Raw genomic sequence first — 13,085 nt, 5'->3', positions numbered from 1 at the left:
ATGGCCATCTTCACAATGTTGGTTCTTCCTATCCAGGAGCATGGGATATCTTTCCATTTTGTGAAATCCTCTAGGATCTCTTTTTTAAGAGTACTGTAATTTGATTTGTTGCATTCTATTCGCTAGTGTTTTATTCAGGATTTTTGCGTCTGTGCTTATTAGGGAGATTGGCCTGTAGTTCGCCTTTCTCAGTTTCATTGAAGAGTTTGAGGAGAGTTGGCGTTTGGTGCTCCTTAAATTGCTTGTGGAATTCCGTTGTGAATCCATCAGGACCTGGGCTTTTCTTTATTGGCAGTTGTTTGGTTACATTTTTAGTTTCATTGACTGATACTGATACAAATTCGGAACTTTTATATCTTCTTGTTTTGGCTTTGATAGTTTATATGTACCTAGAAATCTGTCCATTTCTTTTAGGTTTTCCATTCTATGAGAGCAAAGATTTTGGAAGTAAGTATTGATAATCTGAATTTCTATAGTGACTGTAGTGACTTCACCCTTTTCATTCCTCATTGCATGAATTTGAATTTTTTGTTTCCTTTGTAAAATGAGGTTGCCTAGGGGTTTATCAATTTTATTTATTCTTTCAAAGAACCAAATCTTCAACTCACTGATTCTTTGTATTGCTTTCTTCATCTCCATTGCATTTATTTCTGCTCTGATTTATAAAATTCCCTGCCATCTTTGGGCTTTGCAATTGACTTGCTCTTCTTTTTCTAGGAGTTTGAGGTATAGCGTAAGATTGTTTATTTGAGCTCGTTCTGTTTTCCTGATGTGAGAATTTATTGCTATAAATTTCCCTCTTTTTAAAAATATTTATTTATTTATTTGTGTGTGTGTGTGTGTGGCCAGCTCAGCCCACCAGGAGGCGGGGCTGGCTGGCATGTGGTGCTGGGGGATTGAACTGCAGTCCCTTGTGCTTTGCTAAGCTTGTTCTAAGTAGGTGCTTTAGACCACTGAGCCATCTCACCAGCCCCTAAATTTCCCTCTTAAGACAGTTTTCATTGCATCCCACAGGTTCCAGTAAGTTGTCTATGCATTTTCATGAGATTGTAAATATTGTTAAGTTTCTTTTTTTATGTATGTAGTACAGGGTCTACAGGGTCTCATAGCACAGATAAGACTTGTAATGATCCTCCTGTTTTCAGCTTCCTAAGTACTGAGATTGCAGGCTTGTGCCACCACACCCAGTCTCACAGTACCCTGGGGGCAGGGCCAGCAGGGCATGGGGATCCAAGCCCAGACCCTACTGCCTGTCTATACAGACGCTTTAGTCTGCTGAGCTATCTGGCTGGCCTTTGTTTAATTTTTTCTTTAAATCTCTGACCCATTGATTGTTCAGGAGGAGATACTAGTTTCCTTGTGTTTATGATAGAGTTTTTGCTGTTTCGTCAATAATTTTCCATTTCATTGCACTGTGTATGGTCAGATAATATGCATGAGATAATATTGATTCCTTTGCATTTACTTAAGCATGTTCTGTGTGCTAGCACATAATCTGTTTTGGAGAATGTCCCATGTGCTTCTGAGCAATGTATTCTGATGCTGTTGGGTGGAACATTCTGTAAAGGTCTGCTAAGTCCATTTCTTCACAAGTTTGGTTTAGTTCTGTTATTTCTTTGCTCATTTTTTACATGGTTGATCTATCTTTTTGTGTCAATAACATGTTAAACTCTCCCAGTACAATTATGTTATTGCTCATTAGACTTTTCTTATCTGTTAAAATTTGTCTTATATAGCTGGTTGCTCCTACATTGGGTGCATATATATTTATAACTGTTATCTCTTCCTCTTACAGTTTTTCCCTAACAAGTATGTAATGACCTTCTTTGTCTCTTTTAATCACATTTGGTTTGAATTGACATTGTCAGCAAATAGGCACTCCTGCTTTTTTCTGGGTTCCTGTCACATTGAGTATTATTTTTCATCCTTTGACATTAGTCTATTAATTTCTTTTTGAGTTAAATGTGTTTCTTGTATGCAGCATATTGCTGGATTTTGTTTCTTTATCTACTCTGCCAGTTTGCTGCTTTGGATTGGAGAATTGAGGCCATTTACATTGATACTGATAACTGATATGTATTGGCTTATATTTGTCATGTTGTTTTCCTAATGTGGGATCCCTATTTTTCCCCTTTGCTGAATTGGTTGCTCTGCTTGGTTGTTTTCTTCTATTGTCGTTCAAGTTGTGCTCATCTTTGTCTCTTTCTAAAATATCTGTCAGTAAAAAATAAAATAAAATAAAATATCTGTCAGTACTCTTTGTAGGGTTGGTTATCAGTCATTTCTTCAGTTCTTTGTCATGGAAGTATTTAATTGCTCCATTAAATTCAATGGATAGTTTCGCACAATACATCAGTTTGGGTTGCAAGTTGTTTTCTTTCAGGACTTCGAATATCTCACTCTAAGCTCTTTTTAAAAAATATATTTGGTATGGTCTTGCTGTGCAGCTCAGACTCATAGTGATCCTCCTGTTTTCAGCCTTCCCAGCACTTGGATTACATATGTGTACCACCATGCCTGGGCTTAGTGGCCAGCTCAATGTGCCCAGGGGCAGGGCTGCGTGTGTGGTGCCAGGGATCAAACCCTGGTTCCTGCACTTGGATGCTTAGTCTGCTGAGCTATCTCACTGGTCCTTCCAACCTCTTCTTGAATTGATGGTGTGTATTGAGAAGACCGCCATGATTCTGATGGGCTTCCCAGTTTTAATGTTCTGTTCTTTTGCTCACTTTCTGGGATCTTGATTATTATGTATCTGGGTGATGATTTATTTTGATTATGGCTAACTGGTGTTCTGTATGCTTTGGTAATCTGTGTATCAGATTCTTTTCCCATGTTTGGAAAATTTTCTGCTATACTTCTGTAAACACTTTTTATGTCTTTTGTATTATCTCCAGCTGTTTCGTTGATACCTATTAGTGTTACATTATTTTGCTTTGCATTGTCTTGCACCTGTTGTATTGTTATTTTCTGGTTTCTCTTTTTTAAAATGTATTTAGGACAGGGTGTACAGGGTCTCACTGCGTAGATTGGACTCGTAGTGATCCTCCTTTTTACAGCCTCCCCAAGTGCTGGGATTACAGGCAGCCTCCTCAAGTGCTGGGGGTTTCAGCATGCCCTGGGGGTGGGGCTGGCACAGCAGGCCCAGGGATCAAACTCCCGGCCCCTGCATCTGCCTAAGCAGGCGGTTTAATCCACTCAGCTATTTGGCTGGCCCTTCTCGTTATTTTTAAGAAATGTTTCCTTTTGTGTTCACTAGCTGCAATGCTCTGTTCAAGGTCTGAAACTCTACTGTTTCATTCAAGTAGTTTTTCCAGCTTTTAATGGAATTCTTAATGTCCTGGATATCTGTTTCATGTATTCTAATTTATTCATGTAGTGTTCATTGTTTCCATCATCTTCCTATTCCTTTCTGTTTTTTTTATCTGTGTCTTCCTTAGATGTATCAAGCAATTCTTTCGTGATCGTTGTCATTTCCTTTTGTACCTGAGAGATTATTTCTGATCTTATTTTCTTAATGGGCTAATAGAGTTCTTTCTTTACTTCAGTTGCTATCATCTCCGACATTTCAGGTATGTAACTTCCAAGTTCTTCTATGACTTTGTCTCCTGGACTTGTTTTGGGTGGGCCAGAGGTCTTTTTCCTTTTCTTCCTTTCTTTTGTCATTCTTTGCAGCAATGGTAGATGGGCAGGGTGCAGATGAGCAAGGCTCTCCAGGGAGTGGGAGGGCACGGCAGGCTCGCCAAAGCTCCTGAGTGGGGTCAGTGTCCTTTCTATTTCATTAAGGAGAGGGGGGCAAGCCACAGTTCAAGAAGGATCTGATGATGAGTGCAGGCCGAAGAAGTGCAAGACTCTTCTCGATGGTAGATTGGTGCAGGGTAGTGCTCTGCAAAGCTCCTGCCAGTTGCTGTGGGAGTGGGGACTCCCTGGTGGTCTTTAAGCCAACAGTGGACTCAGCAAACTCTGGCGGGAAGCTTGCTGGGGCCGGGCTAGGGCTATCACATCTCCCTGACTATCTTCAGGATGAAGGAGGGTGGCCAAAATCAGCACACTCTGGCGAGTGGATAGGACTAGTGTACCAGGTCTCTCTGGCAGTCTTCAGCTGACCGCAGTTTTAATCTTTATCGTTTATTTCTTGGTTTTTTGGGGGCTCCTGACCCAAGCAGTGTTGTTTTATGTTCTTTGACTTTCAGTCTGAATTTTTTTGAATTAAATGTATTTCTTTATGCACAGTGTATTGTTGGGTCTTGTTTCTTGATTCATTCTGCTAGTCTGTTTCTTTTGATTGTTGAATTAAGACTGTTAATATTTATGGTTATAACTACTATATATTGACTTGTTCTTTTTTTTAAAAATATTTATTTATTTATTTATTTATTTATTTATTGTGTTTGTGTGTGTGTGTGTGTGTGGCCAGTTCAGCCCACCAGGGGGCAGGGCTGGCTGGCATGTGGTGCTGGGGATTGAACCGCTGTCCCTGTGTTTTTGCTTAGCTTGTTCTAAGTAGGTGCTTTAGACCACTGAGCCATCTCACCAGCCCCATATTGACTTATTCTTGACGTGTTGTTTTCCTGTTGTTGACTTATTTTTCCCCGTCTGTTTTAATTATTTGCCTTGCCTGGTGGATTCATTCCATTGTAGTTTGTAGAATTGTAACTCTTGTTTCCCGAATGTCCTTCAGAGTATTTTGGAGTGCTGGTTTGGTGTTCATGAATGTTCTCAGATGTTCTTTGTCTGGAAGTATCTTATTTGTCTATTAATTTGTAGAGATAGTTTTATGGGGTACATCAATCTGGATTGGAGATTGTTTTCTTTTAGGGCTTGAAATAATTCAAGCTCTCCTTGACCTGATGGTTTACATTGAGAAGTCTACCATGATTCTGATGGGCTTTTCTTTGTAGGCCATTTGTTTTTTTTCTCTTAACAGCTTTTAATACTCTGTTCTTGTGTTGAATTTCAGGACTCTTTACTATCATATAATAGTTTTTTTTTTTTTATCATGATTATTTTACTTTCTGTATGCCTCACTTACCTATATTTCAGAATTTATTTATTTATTTTTTGCTTTGGAAGTTTTTTTGCTGTGACATCTGTGAGCAGGTTTATTGCATCATTTTTTACTATCTCCTACTTTTTTTATTGACTCTGATCAATCTTATGATACTCTTCTTTGTATCATCCAGATTGATTTCTTGTGGTCCTTTGCTTTTTCCCCCCTTACACTTGCTTTTTTTTTTTTTTTTTTTTTTTTTTTTTTTTAAGATAGGTTCTGTGCAGTTCAGACTAGCTTTGAGCTTATTTTGTAGCCCAAGCTGTTCTTGAATTTGCAGTAATCCCCTGCCTCAGTGTCCCATAGTGCTGGGATTATAGGTGTATACCACCATGCCCAGTTTTTCCCTTGCTACATCTTTTCTTGATCACTGACCATAATTCTGTCTTCTGTATCTGAGGTTCTGTCCTCACCTTGGCTTGTTCTGCTCTGTATACTTTTAGTGGACTTTTAATCTCTCTAGAGGGGCTGGGGAGATGGCTTAGGAGAATAAGCACTTCCCTGGCAAGCACAAGGGCCTGAGTTCAGTCCCTGGTTCCGGGGGCAGGGGGTAGATATGTTTGACCTTGTTTAATAGATTCTATTTCTTTCCTATGTTGGGTATTCATGGTTTCCACATTTTACTAAGTTGCTCTATTTTTTAATCTATATCTGCTCTAGAGTCACTAAGCATTCTTTCGTTATGGTCACAATCTCTGTAGTTATCTGAGAAATCATTTCTGATTTAACTTTTTTCTAGAGCCTTGTTCATTTGTTTGTTCCTCACCCCCCGCCCCTCCTCACTGCACTTGGGTTTGCCTTTGGTGAGCTGGGTTCCATCTTGTTGAAATGTCTTCTCATTTATGTTTTTTTGTTCGTTTGTTAGTTTATTTTTTATTTATTTATTTTTTTTTGGCGGAACTGGGGATTGAACTCAGATCCTTGCATTTGCCAGTCAAGCACTTATCCTACTGAGCCATCTCCCCGGCCCCTGTTGATTAGTTTAATTCCCAGGTTGATGCTGGTAACGTCTGTGGGGAACAGCTTTATTACTCATATTTAGAACCTTTAGAAAATGACTGCTTCTTGGAGGTGTCTTCCAGGTGTAGCTTGCTTTCAGGTTTTGAGTCTGTTGCAGGAGCCTATCTCTCCAGCTTATTGGGGATGAGAAGTTGCTAGTATGTGGCCCAGGTCCTGGTTGTTTGGCACTGGTCTTTAGTATTTTTTATGACCCTCAGACAGTCTCAGTACGGTATATGAATAAAAAAAACAACTGGTTAGAACAATTATGTCACTTTGGCTAAAATGATACAATGAGCAATAATAGCATCACACACAGCCTAGAAAATGACAAATTGAGATACATATTAATTTGGCACCTTTAACCATATGAATTAGACTTTTGCTTATAAGAAACTCTAAAAGGAACCAGAAAATTGCATGCAGTAAATGAGCTCTGGATATGGCATTTTTACCTTCAGGGGAGAAAATTTAAGAGGTTGGGGGGGGGGGGGGATAGAGAAACAGAAAAGGAGAGAAAAATTAGCAGTTAAGAGTGGAAGACAAAGGAGGATCATGCAATTTTAGAAACTGGTGCACATGATAGGAAGGAGGGAAAGGAAAAAAAAAAAACAGAAATAAAGACAAGAACAGAAGAGAACAAAAAAAATCTAGAAACCCTGTTCACACTGATTAAACAAAGAACAATGAAGACCAAAGAACAAGAAAAAGAAAATAAAGAGAAATAAGAAAACAGGAATGTCTACTTCACAGTGTGTCTCTGTTGCCTCTGGTAGGCAGGGTGGCAGGCAGAATCCAGATCCGTGTGGATCCATCCCAGCAACCTGCAGCCCCATTTCCACTGAAATGCTGGCCTTGGCTTTAAGTGGAAACAGACCTGCCGGCTATGGGTTGGATCTGGGCTGGGAGCCACTAGGTAGAGCGAGCAGCCCCTCCAGAGTCCTGAACTCAGTCGGCCTCTTTCCAAGAGGCTGTCAGCCAATTGTCTTCCCTTGTGGGCTGTCTGAACTGGAAGAACTCACAAGCCACCAGTCTGTGGTGTCCATTGCTCCATTCCACCGATGCGCTTCCCTGTGGAGGCCTGTGGGGTCGTCAGCTGTCACTATGGGTCTGCAGGTTCAGGCTTCAATCCTAGGCACCTAGGCAGAGAGTCCGCCTGCAGAGAAAGCACCACCTGCCTCTTCCTCGTCATCTTTGAAGTTTCTTTGTTCTTTCTGTGGGCTTCAATTCTCAATTCATGTCCATCCAGGGCCCTGGGGACCCATTTATTCCTTCTCCTACTCATGTTGCTGTCTTCTAGCGTAGGGACACTAAATCTGGGAGCAGCTTTTTCTCTGCTGTTCATCACTGCCTTCTTCCTGGAAGCAACCCTTCTATGTTGGAGGGTGAAAGCAAGAAGATTGCAAGTTTGAGGCCAACCTGGGGAACTTTGTGAAACTAATTTATTTCCTTCCTTCCTTCCTTCCTTCCTTCCTTCCTTTCTTCCTTCCTGTTTTGCTGTGTAGTTTAGGCTGGCCTTCAACTTACAGTGCAGCCCAGGTTGACCTTGAACTCCCTGGAATGCTCTTGTCTCAGCTGCCTGAGTGCTGGGATGATAGAGGTGTGCCACCACCTCTGAGAAATGAAATGAAGGCAGTGTCTGTTGAAATACTGGTTTGGTTGCAGACTATTTATAGTTATTTTCCTCAAGTGAGAAGGTGTAGTGACATCTTAGAAAAACAGGGTAAATTGAGATCTGGATTGAGGTGTAGAAAGGAAAAGCCAGTAGGATTGCCACATTTGGCCAAAAGGAGAACTTGAAGGTGACCATGGTTTCCAAAAATTTACAAGAGAAATAAAAATACTTTTATACAAAGATTTTCAATTTTAAAACAGTGAGATAGTCAACATAATTTTTTATTACAGGTGGCAAAATTGAGGTTCAGTTCCTAAAGGACTCTACTTGTATGAATGGTGGAGCTAGTGTTTAACCTACATTCTTATTTTCATCTAATGTATTGTCATTGGTATCTATTCAGTTCCCTAAGCTAATGCTTCTGGTTTTGACTCTCCATAACTGCATAAGCAGTCATTTAGTTTTATTAACTTTATTTCTTTAACACTTTTGTGGTCTGCCCACTTCTGTAGGTGCCGCACTACCTTAGTTCAGGCTTCTCTGGTTTTTGGATTAATATTTTCTTCAATTTATATCTAATACTTGCCTTTTACTCCTGCTCCTAAAATGAGGAACTAACAGCTTTTATTTAACAGTGTATCGTCCTCCCAGTCATTGAGATCTTTATAAAATACACAGCAGTCTCCTGTCTAAACAAAATCTAAATTTCTTAGCCTGGCCTCCTAGCTGTTCTGTTCAGTTTCTTGCCTCCACTTCCATGATCACTTTGGGTTTTCTTAGCCACTTATACTTGCCTTTGTTTCTACAAGTAGTGTCTTTTCTGTGCTGTAGCGTTTTGTTCTATACGGACTCGTCCCAGCTTCATACTTTTAAGTCTTGTGATAATTGTTTTTTTAACTTGTGTGTGGTATCTTCTTTCTCTTATCCATAACCCATTATTCTCTGAAACACTGAAGTTTTATTTATGCAGGTTCATTAAAAACAGGTAGGACTTTTTACTTTCTGAAAGTAAAGCTGTAGAAATTCGTTGAAGGAGTGAATGTCTTTATATTTCAAAGTCGTTGCAAGTTAGAAATAGCTTTAGTGAAGAATGAAGAGCTGGAAAAAGATGCCTGAAAAAAATTTGTGCCATCAATTTCCAATGTCAGAATGTTCCTTTAACAATTTATATGGTATAAGAAATTAGACCAGGCCTAGTAGAATGATGCAGATCATATTTCTACGTTGGATATGCATAATACACCATATAAGGAGTCAGATGATTTCCTGAGGTTCTGCTGTAAGCATCTGGTTTTCTTTTAATCAGTGTTTTTCTAATATATTAGATTATGAAATCTTTAGGTAGGATACCTGTCATTTCTCTTACGTCACTGTTGGCATTTGGAAAATGCACATTTGGCAGGTATGTGCGTCTTTAATATCCATTGGGCCTAATTAATATAATTTTAAAACTTAGATCTTGCCCAAGGGGTCTTTGGAGGAGCTCTGGTATTTACAGTCAGACTAGAAAACCTAAGGGAAGATACAGCAATTTCCAAATTTTTGATAGCAACAGTAGAAGAGGAATTGAAAGTTTTATTTTCTAAAGTAGAAAATAAGAAGCATCCCTAGAGGAGGAAGTTAGAGGACTGCAGGGTAGTTTTCTAATAGTTAAAAGCTCCCTAGAAAAGGAACTATGGCTTTGGAGGGTAGGTAAATTTTTTTGTCTATGAGTTGTCAGGCAAAGCCATGGGAGTGCTGTGGAGAAGCTTCATGCCTTAGATGAGTGATAGATCAAAAGGAACTTTTGAATTGGCTTGAAAACCATTAGACCCAGTTTCTGGGTTATCCACTAGTTTGGAATTATATTCCTTGAGTCATTTCTGATTTGGTGGAATCATATTTTGGCGTGGATTCTCAGTAAAGATATCAAGTATTTGGTATGGTAACAAGCAGATTAGACATTTTTGTTGTATAGTTCAGTGATTTTATATGACACTTTAGTATTAACTTCTTGCAGTACTAGGATTGAACTTGGGACTTCTTACATAGTAGGCAAGTGTCAGTCCATCTCTAGCCTGGTGGTAGTTTTTCTATTTTGCTTTTCATGTAGTACTGGAGATAGAGCCGAGGCCTTATGTATGCTAGAAAAAGACTCTCCACTGAGCTATCAGTGATATTTATGAAAGGTTTTTTTGTTCTTTGTTTTTGTTTTTCTTTTCCCAGCATTAGTTTTTCGAGCAGAGTTTTATTCACAAAAAATCAAGGGCAAGTTGCAGTTCAAAACATTCACGTGTATTTTTGTCCCCACATATGCATGACTTCCTCCACTACAGTGGTATGTTTGTTAAAACTCATGAATCTACAATAATTAGCACCTGAAGTGTGTAGATTATATTAGATTCTATGTCTCCTTGAGAGCAGTTTGAAAGAAGATATTCCTGCTCACTAATTTTGAAGCAGTCTTGCTTCTAGTTGAGGCAATTTTGATTCAAAAGGAATAGAATCAGTGTCATCTGTTTGAAAAAAAGTTATGTATAATAAAACCTGAAAAAAAATAAAAAAGAAAATCTTCATGAAGTAAATTTGTTTCTTGTTTGTTTTGCTTTTGAATTTACAAAAAGCTAATAGCATTTTTTCCCTTCCTTTTAGTACCAAAAGAATTGGTGGAGCTCCATTTGAAATTGATGAGGAAAATTGGTAAATCTGTTACAGCAGACAGATGGGAAAAATACTTGATCAAGGTAACTATTTGTAAATTCCTTTTTCCATTAATAAAATGCTCTATTTAGCAAAAAAAAAAATGTTATTTTATTATATACTTAGCTTTAACTGTATTTTATAAAATGCAATATACAGCTCTAACGTTTATGGTATCTGTGAGTGTATGTGTCTTATTTTAGTGCTACAAAGCAGTAGTCTTGAGTCCTAAAGTTAGGTTTCAGAGTTATTAAATAACTCTTTTGTACCTAAGACAGTGCTTTGAGATTTCCATATCTTCTCTCATTAAATCCTTAAAATTCTGATTGCCTCAAGTAAGATTCAGATAAAGGTCCAGGGAAGTTAGCATTTTTTGTTTACCCAGGATGCATAGGCAGAGCCAGAATTTGTCCTAGCTTGAAAGGTAAGATGTCTAAAGTCTATTAAGCCAGTATGAGAGCCTTTTTTAAATAATTCACAAGGCCAAACTTTTTGTTAATGAGGACAGTCTGACTAATTGGAATCATTTTTAGAAAGGACCTTGTTAAAACTTCATTTAGTATAAATTGTCTCCATTATGTCTCAGTGTGAAAAACCATATACTGTTTAGAAGTCTACAGTAATGTACATGATATAATTTTAAGATGTCCTTTGGGGATAGTTTAACTCTTGTAACATACTAAAATATTGACCCTATTTTTAGGTGATTGAAAAATATTTTGTCTACTTTAAAAATGGATATGTTTACATATCTGGCCTTTTCTTTTTCTTTAGAAAGTATAGATTTTAGAGTGCTATGAAAAGGGAACTGTCAGAGACAAGAGTTCCTTGTTTTTACGACTATTTATGCTATTCCAGTTAACTCTGCTGTATAATACACCACTTCAAGTTAAGTGATGTATAACAATAATCATTTTAATCAGCTCAATGATTCTTTAGGTCAGGAATTTAGAAAGGTCACTTCCACCATACTCTATTGGTTGAAGCAGTCACAGCTCTGCCCAGAGTCAAGTGGAGGGAACGTAGGCTCCCAGCTCTGAATGGTAAGACTGTCAAATTTTTCAAAAACCCAGTATACAATATATTACAATATTTTAGCACAAATTTGAAGCACTGCCAACTTAACCCAGTATTTCACAAATTTGATGTTTTCTAAAAGTCAGATTAAGTAATGTTTTAGTGTCTGTAATATTCTAAACTGTAAGTGAATAAATTATTATCAGTGTTTTTGAAATACCAGTGAAGTTTTCTTGTAACAGATTGATTATTAATGAATTATAGTTAGGAGCATTGGTTTTACCATAACATTTAAAAATATTATAAACAATGTAATCTTGTATGAATAAATTTGCTTGTTAAAGGTAATTTATTTTTTTTTTAATATTCTAAGAATTGAATTATCTTGTTTAATAATCCTCATTTTGCTATTAAGGAATTTTAGGATCATATATAATTTTATTTCATCCTATAGATACAATGCCTTTATAAGATTACAGAATTGCGATGATTGTTAAAACCCACCAGTTCTCTGGTTTTGGTTCTAGTTCATTTTTTTAAGTTGAGATATAGTTACATACCATAAATTCAGTCTTTTAAATTCTATAATTCAGTAGCTTTTAGTATATTTATAAAGTTGTTCTGCCCACAGAATCTTGTGGCTCATTAACCACAAAATTTTTATCACCCGAAAAGAAACTCATATTCAGCAATCTCTTCTCAGACCCTTAGTAACCACTAACATGTTTAATGGCTCCATGAATTTGTCTTTTCTGCATATTTTATATAAGCAGTCATATAATATATTGTCCTTTTCATCTATTTGCTTTTGCTTAATGGTGCTGGGATTGATCTCAGGTCTTCGTGTATGCTAGGTGTATGCTCTACCACTGAGCTGTATCCCTAGCCCTCTTACTTAACATTTACCATTAATGGATATTTAGTATATTCACAGTGTTTTGTAGGCAGTACTAGTATTTTATTCCAGAATGTTTTCATTACTGAAGGGAAATTCTATATCCATTAAGTACCCTATACACTACCCTTGATGTATTTTTTTTTTTTTTTTTGTATTTGGTACAGGGTCTTACTGTGCAGCTTGGACAGCTAGTTATCCTCCTGTTTTTAGCCTCCCCAGCCCTGGGATTACAGGGGTGCACCACCATGCCCGACCTTGGTGTGGCTCGGCATGCTTAAGAGTGGGGCAGGTGCGGCGTGTGGTGCCAGGGATCAAACACAGGTCCCTAGTCCACTGAGCTATCTCCCCAGCTCTCCTGATCTATTTTCTAGATCCATAGATTTCCATATTTTGGATACTTAATATAAATGGAATTATGTAATACATTGTCTTTTGTGTCAGGCTTTTTTCTCTTGACATGGTGTTGTCAAGTTTCACCCATGTTATACTATGTATTGGTACTCTGTTCCCTTTTCTATCTGAATTGTGCTTCATTCTATGGACATACCAGTTTTACTAACCCATTTAAGTTCATGATATTTAATTTGCTTCCATATTTTGGCTACTTTTGGATATTTGGGCAGAATGTTGCTGCTTGAATGTATGTGTACAAATTTTGGGGTATACATGTGAGGTTTTTTTTTCCATAATTTTATTGAGAAACAGCAATGCAACAGTTTCAAACCAAATTGGTAAGACAGTTTCAATAATTAACACATTGCATACATTCTTCCTAGTGGTTAATTGCTGTACAAGATGCGGACATGATATCCTATTTACAAACACCATTA

General features: G+C 37.8%; 1 protein-coding gene across 1 annotated transcript in view; it reads left to right on the top strand.

The window, feature by feature from the left end:
• The window catches only part of Rsf1 (remodeling and spacing factor 1), a 155,569-nt gene that overhangs the window by 49,947 nt on the left and 92,537 nt on the right, over window positions 1-13,085 (top strand). Inside the window, exon 2 of the mRNA XM_004632530.1 lies at window positions 10,293-10,384. Within this exon, the coding sequence (XP_004632587.1) occupies window positions 10,293-10,384 (92 nt within the window). The remainder of the gene's footprint in view (window positions 1-10,292; window positions 10,385-13,085) is intronic.

This window comes from Octodon degus, unplaced genomic scaffold, assembly GCF_000260255.1.
Source record: "Octodon degus isolate 3935 unplaced genomic scaffold, OctDeg1.0 scaffold00049, whole genome shotgun sequence".
Classification (NCBI taxonomy): domain Eukaryota; kingdom Metazoa; phylum Chordata; class Mammalia; order Rodentia; family Octodontidae; genus Octodon; species Octodon degus.
Note: the sequence above shows the minus strand (reverse complement) of the source record. Positions and strands in the feature narration are given on the sequence as shown.